The sequence below is a fragment of the Quercus suber genome, unplaced genomic scaffold (assembly GCF_002906115.3).
Source record: "Quercus suber isolate HL8 unplaced genomic scaffold, Cork oak 2.0 scaffold_677, whole genome shotgun sequence".
Lineage (NCBI taxonomy): Eukaryota > Viridiplantae > Streptophyta > Magnoliopsida > Fagales > Fagaceae > Quercus > Quercus suber.
Genome location: NW_027070118.1, coordinates 371,132 through 382,989, shown reverse-complemented (window position 1 = coordinate 382,989; position 11,858 = coordinate 371,132). Strand labels below are relative to the sequence as shown.

Sequence of the window (11,858 nt, the reverse complement as noted above, 5' to 3'; positions counted from 1 at the left end):
GGAACACAGGCAAAACTCACTCACACCTAATTCTAGATTCTGATAAGCTCTTGAAACATATGAACAAGTAACTCCTGAAACACAACAACAAAATATTATCATTGTATGCAGAAAACTTGAAAATCATATGGAGCAATAAGCACATGATCAAGCAGAATGAAATAGAAACACTAAATCATGGCAAGATCAAACGAGTAATCACTATACACAAGCAATTACTATGCTCATTCACACAAGGAATGAACATCCGGATATGCAAGATGATAAGCTCATATGAAGAGTACCATTTGCACATCCAACACTCAACCAATGCAAAATACTTGAAGAATTTGCATCTAGGAACAATCCTACTAGGGCACAAGAGTGTTCATCACTCAACCAATGCATAGAACGAATATGCATCTAGGAATAATCCTACACGGGCACAAGAGTGATGTAGTGAAGTAAATGTATGACATTAAACTTCAATATCACAAGCATAAAGGCTGCATAAGCAAAGTATTGCAAATACATGGCACAAACCATAAAAGCCTACAAATCATGCAATGAAACAAAACAACCCTTAAAGCTTACAAAAGTAACATGAGTACATGCAAAGAGTGCTACAAAGCATAGAGAATATCACAAAAGAAACATCTGAAAATAAATACTTAAATAAAGCATAGTATCAAAGCTTTAAACACAAAACAAGTAAACATAGGAACTGTTGACTTCTTCTCCCCCTATCTCCATACTCCCCCTATCAATGACATCATCTCCCCCTTTTTGTTATGGAATAGCTAGTCATCCCCTTCTAGCTTCCGTTGAATTTCGTCCATCTGAGTTTGGAGAGATGTGAGCTGTGAATCAAGATGTCGGTGGTGAGTGTACATGATAGTCACAAAACACACAGGAGACAAGAGCACAACCCATAGACCACAGAACACAGAACTTGATTAGAGTCAAGTTAGGTCAAAGCAGAAGTAACACTGCTGAATGCATAGACACAATGCATGGAACAAAGCAAATGTGCATGTGTATGTATGTGTGAGCAAGTGCAAGGTGCATGAGACACACTATCAATGACCAAATTGAGTGAAATAAGGTCAAACATGTGAAAGTCCATGGATTGAAATCACTTGATACCAATTGAAAGCTCGAAAACGTGTCGAAAAAACACAAGAGCTGTTTAGACCCCCGATTAAAATTACGGCTCGATAAATTTTACACAACTTTAATATAAAGTGTGGAATAGTGTAAAAGTGAGCGGATGAACAAAATAGCTACTCTGATCCATAAACTAAACAACACAGCAGTGTAATGAAATATAAAAGAGTAGGGAAGAGAGATGCAAACACAGAAAACACCAAGACATGTTTTCGAAGAGGAAACCGAAGAACTCGGTGAAAAACCTCTCCGACGCCCTCCAAGCGGAAATCGATCCACTAGACAATCAGTTGGGATACATGAGTAAGCAAGAGACCCTCCAAGCCTAATCTACCCGATGTACCTAAGCCCTCCAAGCTCCTACTCCAACAAGGCTTCTCGGAACCGTGTCTTGTCTTAGTTATCCGGATCCCGCAACAAGCTCTATGTTGCATCTGCCATTTTAGGCTTCTTCCAATGCTTCCCAGCAGCACCAAAACGTCACTCAACACTCTCAAAAGGTGTGGTAAGTGTTTTGGGCTATCAACCTCTCAATGGTATGGAAATGGGGAGGGAAGGGTTGAGGAGATACCACAAGCAAGTGTATAAAGAAAGGTGGGGATGACAATCTCTAATTACAAATGTGTTTGGCTAGGGTTTTCTCTCTGAAGCATTTCACAACATTTGTGAGTAATGGGGGTTTATATAGGATAGGTGCAAAATGTGTGAGTCAATCAGTACAGGCTGGCAGAACAGCATGTCTCGCGGGTGTCTCGCGGGAAGGCCTTACCCGCGAGATACTCGCGAGAGACAGCTGTCTCCATCTATCATGACTCTTCGCATTCCAGCATGTGCAGGGCACATGCTTCACTTCTCGGGAAGCTTAGTCGCGAGATACCCGCGAGATTCCATCAGCTTCCAAATTGCTTGAGTCTTCACACACTCTCTATCACACACCCCTTACAACAATTCCTACAACAAATACAGGGTATAAACAATTGATAGTAATTACAATCAAATTTGGCACGGAATAAAAGCCAACAAAACACATAGTTGTAAATCACAACTTTACATCAATGAAATAAAAAGCCTCAATGTTTGCAACTACCTCACTGACTACATGCCCATGGGAAAAGGAAATGCAAGCCAAAGTCATTGTAGCCTTGCCCAAAGGTGGTGAGGAAGACCATGCATGTTCAAGTCGCCTTGACCTATAAGTAGGGAAAACTTAAAAGTAAAAATATTGGGATTGATTTAGATTTTAGAAAAAAGATGATTTTATTTTGTAGGAGAAAAATCAAACAAGGTTTCTTTAGATCAGACATAGATCAAACTAGGTTTGTTTAGAATAGACACAGGAAAAAGATGGTTTGTTAAGATGCCTATAAATGTAATAATAACTTTTTTTTATCTCCCTAAATGTTAAGATGCTTATAAATGTAATGAATAAGAGAGAGAAAGAAATGCTAGTATTAATTATATAAAACTGAGTTGGAAAGCAATAAATACTAATATTTTTCCTACCATTATATTTGTGAGAAATTAATGGTTTAATATAGGTATAACTTCATAAGAGTTACACCAAATATAACTTGAACCCATCTCATTCATATATATATATATATATATATAGCATCATATATTTGTTATTGACGGATGTCAATGTGGAGATCGTCTAGATGAAAGACAATCTTATCCACATTTAAGTCCAGAACGAGAGTAAGGGCAAAACCCCATCGTCATATGTCACCCTTATAGACAAGGCAAGCCATCATTCATTGAAGTACAAATAACTGCCAATAGGACAGCTGACAAGCAATGAGTGCGCCGGAACAGTTACAAAAGCAATGATGACCCAACGGTCATCTGTTACACCTTAAAGGGAATCATCATTGTCAATTAATGCTACGTTTCTCTCAGGAGAAAAACGTTCAGAGCAGCATTAACAGACATAACTGCACCTATCCAAAGCAAGCTATAAAAAGGAAAGTAGAACCCAGGTAAAGGACATGAAAAACTTTGGATATAGACCTGTAAGAGAATTCCTTTAGAGAGCCATTTTCGCTGACTTAATCATCGAAGTGTTCTCAATTAGCACTTTGCTGGAGAAACCCCCCTTTGCCTTTGCTTTTCTTGATAACAGGTATCGAAGATCGTCCATCAACATTAACGAGGAGCATACTGACAAGGTCATTATCCAGCTTCATCAGTTTGGTGCTGTCTGTGGGAAACGACAAGCCACTGTGTTCCTACTGATAAAGCTCCTACTGCACGATGGACACCACACCAATGCCACCCCCAGACCCTGCAATCATGGCTTAGTAGATTTAGGCCCTGACAGCAAATGTACAAGAGCTAATGAAAAAAAACGAAGAATTAAAGCGACGAGCCCGTCCAAAGGGTAGTAATGCTTCGCATCATCGACGCAGCAGTAGCAGACATGATGAAGAAGCTAGCAATCTTGAAAATAGCAAGGGAAAAGATACAACAGAGTATACTAGGCAGTCCATGCATGATAACGACCATATGATTAAGAGCTTGCGGAGGGAGCTAGACGAAGTGAAAAATGCCATGAAGGGGTAGACAGCGATGAACCTTGACGACATGCTTAAAAGAATAGATTCACCTTTCACAGCTAGTGTTTTGGAGTGCCACTTGCCTCCGAAGTTTCGTTTATTGCAGCTGGAATTTTATGATGTCACGAAGGATCCCCTCGATGACATAGGGGCCTTCAAGACTATCTTAAACCTCCAACAAACCCTAGACGAAGTTATCTACAAATCTTTTCCTGCCACTCTCAGAGGAGCTACTAGGGTATGGTTTAGTAAGCTGCCAGCATCTTTAATAGCGAATTTTGAATAGCTTAGCGATTCATTTGTCTACCATTTCATTAGGGGGCAGCATCACAAGAGACCAACCTCTTACTTACTAACAGTGAGGCAACAAGAAGGCGAAAGTCTAAGGGATTATGTGAAACATTTAAACAAGGCTGTGCTAGAAATTGACAAAGCTGATGATCAACTAATAATGATGACCTTTCAGGCTGGACTCAACAACCCTGACTTCATCTTTTTGTTGGGGAAGATGTCGTCGACCTCTATGACGAATCTCTTGTTCAAAGCTCAAAAGTACATGAACAGAGAAGATGCCCTTACTGCGAAAGGGGTTAATGGGAAAGCGAAAGAAGTAAGAACTTGGTGATTCTCAAGGCAAGAAGAAATATCGCAAAGATTCATATTCGTAGACTAAGACAAACAAGAGCAATGACGCCCCGAAGAAGAATATGAACTTCACCCCCATTAGTGATGTCCGCATACAAAATCTTGGTATAGATTAAGGACGAGCCAAGCTTAAAATGGCCTAAACTGCTAAGTACGTCCTCCAGGAAGTGTGACCTGAAGAAATACTATCGCTTCCACAAGGATCGTGGCCATTACACTGACGAATGTCGTGATCTGAAATAACAGATAAAAGAATTTATTCAACGGGAGAAACTCCGTAAATTCATTAAAAGGGACCACCATCCTCGGGTAAGGACTGACGACAAGCCTCATGACGATGCCAAAGATGATGGACGAGATCAGCCAAGGCAGGCTGTATGTGAAATACGAACGATAACAGGGGGACCCGTATCAGGAGGGTCATACAAGTCTTTGAAGAAGATATATCATAGGCAAATTAACAGCATTCACATCAATCATCCATCTCTGATGTACCGACGATCAGAGAGTGACGACATCACTTTCTCCGAACGAGATGCAAGAGGAATTAAGCAACCTCATGAAGAACCACTCGTCATTTTGTTAGAAATTGAAGGTTTCAACACTGACAAGGAGCATACTGATGAGGTCATTATCCAGCTTCATTAGTTATATTACATTGCTTTTAAAATTTATTTACAGTAAAGTTTATTTTATCACGTGACCAGTTTTCTGAGGGGAAAAAAAAAGCATTAATTTATGATTGATATCAATCTATTAAAGATGATGAACTTACTAGAAGGCTCACCGAATTAGAAAACTTGTTATTTTTAGCAAAAAATAAAAAATAAAAACTTGTTTTTTTTTTCCCCAACATACTAAACTATGTGACAAATATTTGTTATGGATCCATTCGGTAAAAGATTTCTAATAACGTTGTTTGTATTTTTTGGAAAGAGTAATGCTATAGACAAACTATTTTAACATTTTTACAAATTGCTAATATGGCTTTAGTAATTTTCAAATAATCATTAATAAACATAAATGTGATGTTAGTGGTGGACTCATATTAGAACTAATAAGAATTTACCACATCAATAGTTTGTAAAAATATTATAAAATAGTTTGTAGATGTAGCATTACTCTTTTGGAAATATGTATAGGTAAAAAAATGTATGAAAATACGTGTAATATTATTTAAACATTGAAAATTGTTGTTTAAATGACAGTAACAAATGGGCCCTATATTGCATTGCTTTTAAAATTTATTTATAGTAAAGTTTATTTTATCACGTAACTGGCTTTCTTAGAAAAAAAGAAAAAGAAAAGAAAAAAAAAAAAGCATCAATTTATGATTGATATCAATGTATTAAAGATGATGAACTTACTAGAAGGCTCGCCGAATTAGAAAACTTGTTATTTTTAGCAAAAATAACAATAATAATAAAAAATAAAAACTTTGTTTCTCCTACATTTAGAGAAATTATAGAGTCATCTGATGAATAAGTGATGTGGTCTATCATTCCACTAAAAAACTTCTACTTGTTTAAAATTGCTGAGTCAGTAATTAATTTCTGTTTTAAAAAATTTTTAACTAACAATTTTAAACAGGTAAAAGTTTTTTAATGGAATGGTGAACCACATCACTTATCTACCATGTGGATCTTATAATTTCTCCCACATTCGAAACAATGTGACAAATATGGAAAGAGGTTGGTCTTGTGAGAAAGAGAGGTGTGTGTGGGGGAACGGCAGTGAGAATAAGAGAGTGGGAATAAAAGCTGGCGGCTTAAAAAGGAGAGAGGAACAATTTCTTTTTATTTAATACTATATAGATAAGTTAGTGGGCTAGGGTTTTATAAACAAAGTCCAATCTCTTAATTAATTTTTTTTTTCAGCCCAAAGTTGCCACTCTCAATGCAAACCATTTATAAAAATTTTAATCTCCTTTTTATGTTGTGTAAAATACGTAATTAATAAAATAATAATCAATATGTTAATATTTGCAGGGTATTACACAAGTGTTGGATGGATTCCATTTTACTGTTTTTGCAATATTTTGCTTGTTTCAAGTCTTATTTCGACTTATGAGCTATCGTTTTTAAAGAGAATTCAATTATTCATAATGTGAGTCCAAATTTATCAAGACTGAACGGTCAAATCTTGGTCAAACATTGGTTAGACCCGTGTTAGCCGTGACCAAACTTGGGAAAAGTAATAGAAAATGTCAATTTTAATGCAAAATGATGGATTTTAGTAGTTGAATAAAATTTTGAAGTTGTTTGACCCTCGGTTAATTCGATTAAAACTTGATCAACAAAGGATACTTTCGTCATTTTGCCCTTGGCATTTAAAATTGATAATTCCAACATTTGCTTGGGATAAGTGACATCAAATCTAACATCCTCCTGGGATGAAAATTGTACTTCTTTTTTCTTTTTTTATTGGCTCAAGTTGAGATTTTACAGGCAAAACAAAGGTGAAGAAAATATAGTATCGATTACCACCTTTGAGCTACTCTAGCTTCTTTGGCTTTTGATTAACATGTATGCTCCTTAGATCACTAGTACACCAGTTGACTGTGACAATTGCAGTACCATTTAAATCACCCATAATGGTGTCTTTCATTAACAAACACATGGAGATCGATTATGATTTCATCTGTCAACACTTCTAACAAGGCAGTTTTCACTTACTCTTAGTTTCCTCTTAAGACTAACTGTTGACTTGTTGACCAAGTCTCACCCATTTTTCCGCCTTCAGGATCTCGTCTCAAAAGTCAAGATGGATTCCTCCTTCATTAATTAAGACCTCGAGTTTGAGAGGGTTGCTTAGTGTATACAGTACTACATTTTAGATGTCTATTCAATATCTATCAGATCCATGATTGAGCTAAAGTTAAGGAGCATTAATATAATCTTTATTTTAGTCTCACTCAAGGGATTTTGTGTTTGATATATATCAACTCTATTGCGTATATAATCAACCCCTCACAATTTATTTGAATGTACAAAAACCATACAAATTATTTTCAATTTATACAAGCATAGTCTCATTCAACCTCTGCTCAACGTTACCGAGCATATCAAATTAATGTCGAAATTGATTTCACAAACCAACTTAATTCTCATCAGAAGATCGGCCATACGTCTTGAATCCGAGGCGATTTCGAGCATTCACGCCCTCCCCACTTGCCACCAGGTAGTGCACTTAATTTTATTTATTTAAAAAAAAAAAAAAAAAATCTCTCCATTCAAATGAAATTAATGAAATCCATTTCATAGTGTATATTTTATTTCTTGTCATTATTGGTGTACATGCTACTATGTCATTCAAAATATAAATGACGTTATATTGGAAATACATTTAAATTTATAATATAAATTTATTTTAGTGATTTGAATACAAATTAGGTCAAATTCAGATACCTATGAGGTAAAATCCAATTTCTCCTCAAAAATAGCAGATTTAAATATTTGAACCCAAAAATAAATTTTAAAATTCACGAACTGTACTATTAGAGTCAGGTTAAGTCCGAAAACTTACTAAACTAGATTAATTCCCATTCCTACATTGAAAACTTATAAATATAAATTCTGACATCCTGATGAGTGACACAAGCAGCTCTTTTAAGCAAATTCTTCACAAAAATGCAAATCCTACACTTAGTTATCCTTAATGAGTAGGTACACTTATGCAGTTATGCTGATCATCCACGCAATCAAAACTAAAATGTTTGTGATCTTGCTTAATAAAATTTAAAATCTAATCAGCAAAATTAAAAGAAACGAATAATAAAATTTCAGTTATAAAACAAAAAATGAGAAATAATTACAGGTCTGCTATATTGTGATATTAGTAGGAATCGAGCTACAGAATTAATAGCATATTCTAATTATTTAAAAAAAAAAAAAAAAAAAGTTCTTGTCTAAGGCCCTGTACAGCTTCAAATCCTAATGCAAAATATATACATTTCACAACCCCCACCCATGATACAGAATAAAGATAAGTAAAATACTCAGACATGAACTCGAAGGCAAAAAGTGATAGACTAACAAACTTGAGTCACATACAATCATACATCTTAGAACGCACCCATAACCTTTTTTCTTTCATTAAGCTCCTTATCAGAGCTTGATCCTCGAACTAAATACGTATAAGATACCTTAAGTTGTAGCGTTGGAGTTATTCGTGAAGATGTCCCGACTTGTGCCAGTCACACTATCAGAATCAAGACTTCGATTAGTTGACAATCCACTATTAAACGTAGATAGCCCATCACCAGTTTCCGATTCCAACATGGGTCCAACATTGTGAACGTTGATGTTTTGAGAAATACGAATTGATCTCACCTCCTGATAGGTAATATCACCACTAGGATTGATTTTTTCCTGCTCCGCGCCTGCATTCTGTTGCAAATCTGATGCAAACTCTAGCCTTTCCATCACATCGTTCATCGTAGGCCGTTGGATCCCATGATCACGCACACAACTCACTGCAACCTCCACGTAGACCTTGAAGCATTCTGGTGCAATCTTCCCTTTTAGATATGGATCAATGATCTCATAAGTGGTCCCATTTTCAATGCATTTCCGAGCCCAGCTGGGTAGATGCAATTGCTCCTGCCCGAGTTTTGAATTCACTGCCTTTCGGCCACATAACACTTCCAAAAACACCGCACCAAAAGAGTACACATCGATTTTCTCATTTACTTGCAAACACCTTGCATAATCGGGATCGAAATATCCTGGCGTACCCTTAACATTAGTGGTAACAGCAGTTTGGTCCAAACCCATTTTGGACAATCCAAAATCTGAAACCTTAGCACCCCATTTGTCATCCAATAGAATATTGGTGGCCTTCACATCACGGTGGATAATAGGGTTTTTCATGCATGTGTGGAGGTAGTGCAAATCACATGCGGACCCAATGCATATCTCAAGTCTTTGTTTCCACGTGAGATGATCGTTTTTGGTGTCAAATAGATGGTCACTGAGGGTACCATTTGCCATGTATTCGTAGATGAGGATCATCTCACCCTCATCATTGCAGTATCCAATAAGAGAAACAAGGTGGCCATGGCGAAGTTGAGAAAGCATCTCGATCTCAGCTCTGAACTCCCGAGCACCTTGTCTAGACTCAGGGTTCAAGCGCTTGATTGCCACAATCATACTCTCGTCGATGAAACCCTTATATACATACCCAAAACCACCTCGGCCGATAATCAGTTCTTGGTGGAAGTTATCAGTCGCTATTTTGATTTGGTCTATTGAGAACCGGCGGCATAGTTCTTCGGGTAATGATGAAGCCTTCTTCCTTGTTGACTTTCCTTTGTATGGATCATGCCAGCAACAGCACTTTGATAGTTGATAATAATAAACATAGTGCCCAGACTTCCTTAGTTTCAAGAGAACCGTGCAACACACTAAAGTGAGTACCACTAAGACCCCCTCACCACTTCCAATTGCAATGAATACTCTTTTCTTTGTTTTGGACTCCTTGGTTGTAGAGGCAGCAGGTAGGGAGGGCAGCATTTGACTAGGTCCTGCGAGGTTACCGTCTGGGTTGCTCAGTTTGAACACTTCCACACCGTTTAAAATTGCATCGTCAGAAGTAGCTCCTGTATCAGGGTGTAGATCAATGGAGAGAACATGGTTGTTGTCCTCAACTCCCTTCGTTTGGATTTTTACTACATAGTCCTTGTGAAAAGGCGTAACGCGTTCATCAGTCCACAATATTACATCAGCACCTACTTCGGCTAACAGAGTCTATATATATGACGAACCGTCTTTGGCCAACGAAGTATATAAGTTTGTCTATTTCACAGAAATGGACCCTCAGCAGGTAATGAAATCCTGAATCAACTGGTAATTCCCACGTCAAATTAGACATCTTGTTCTTGTTGCTACCTAAGCCCATTGTCCTTGCAGACCGATATACATCATCTGGTGCTGTGTAATTTGCTATTTTAGAGTAGTTGGGTATGAAAGATGCATTATGAATAGTTAAGCCTGAATTTTTGAAGTACTTTATATCCGGGGACCATTTTCTAATTAAGCCAGTGTCTTCCGTTGGTGATATCAAGTTCCCACCCACGTTTAATCGATAAACCATCTCGAGTGCCATGTTGTTGCTTATATAGAACGTAGGACTTTGGCCTACATAAAGTGGGTTTATGGGTGCACATTTGGGACTGTAATACAGGTTTTCAGGCATGGACACAATCTCAATTCCATTAATGAAAGCATAGAAATTAATCAAAGTAGTTGAAAAAGGGATGAAGGTTAGATTCAATTTTTGATTTGCTGCAACGTTGATGCAGAACTCTTTTACAATCTGGTTTTGCAAAGAATCAGCAAGAATAACGGCAGTAGTGAAGTTTGTAAGTAAGGTGAACGAACCTGCTTTGACAGTGAAAAAGGCCTTAGACCCCTCAAAACCATAGTAAGAAACCGGGGAAAAGTGCAACCGAACGAATTTCGGGCCAGCGGGGAGTGGAAATACGTAGGTGAATTGATAATAAGATATACGTGCAGTCTTGTAGGGAGCTTTTGTTATGGTGCCTTCTTTTGGGGCGTGAGAGGTATTAGATTTGAGATTATGTTCCTCTTTGGGAAAGAACTTGGACTGGAAGTCTCCACTCCAGTCTCGCCCATCCATATCCTTCGAAATGTTTGAAGTGGCACTGCCACAATCGAGGGTTATATCATCAACGGGGACATAACGAGGAGCTGTGAAAGAAGCTAGTGTGATATGAAAAAATAAAAAAAGGAAAACTAAGCAGAAGATGGAAAGGATAGGTGTGAGTGTGAGCATCGAGAGATTCCTCATGGGAGCAAGAAACAAATTGACATGGAAAAAGAAATGATAGGAGGAAAATCTCCTTTTATTCCTACTTTATAAAGGTCAATTAACTGATTATTGAGCTAGGGCAATGATCAAGCTATCTACCCCCATCTTCTTTTCTTTTTCTTTCAGTGAGTGGTTCTTGAGAAGATGATCTTAGTGGGAGACATCTTTCTTGTTTTTAGGGATTTCACCGAATAAGGATCTTTTATTAGTTGAATGCTGGCATTATTACTGATACTTTAGAGAGGATATAAAAATTTTAAAAGAGCGGCCCACCAATTATTAAGATTGTTCTTCCTCGTTCAGTAGCTTTGGTTGAGCGTTGGTTGCTGTCCGAGAAATTGGTGTTTGCCCATGAAATTGGTCTTTTGGCCATCTTGTAGCTGATGCGACAGTAAATTCCTCCATACACGTCAGGAAATTCTATACCTCACAATCTAGTTGGGTTAATATTTTTTTAATAACTAGGTTAATTAATATTTTATTGGTGTGAATGAAGAATATTCATCCATACCTCAATGATATACTTTTAATCAACTATAGTCAGTTTTTTTAAATAATTTTATTAGCCTTCTTCTAAAAAAAAAAAAGGCTAGAAGTACCTTAAAACGTTAAAATTATAAGCTTTTTATACAAAAACTATTAGAATTATATAGTTAAATAATTAAATATATATTTTTTAAT

At 37.1% G+C, this 11,858-nt stretch overlaps 1 protein-coding gene across 1 annotated transcript; it reads right to left on the bottom strand.

The window, feature by feature from the left end:
• Nucleotides 1-8,491: 8,491 nt before the first annotated feature.
• On the bottom strand, nucleotides 8,492-11,156 carry LOC112019575 (receptor-like protein kinase FERONIA). Its single transcript, XM_065766058.1, is given in 2 exon segments — nucleotides 8,492-10,088; nucleotides 10,090-11,156. Coding segments are annotated over 2 exon segments (2,664 nt in total).
• Between the last annotated feature and the right edge of the window lie 702 nt (nucleotides 11,157-11,858).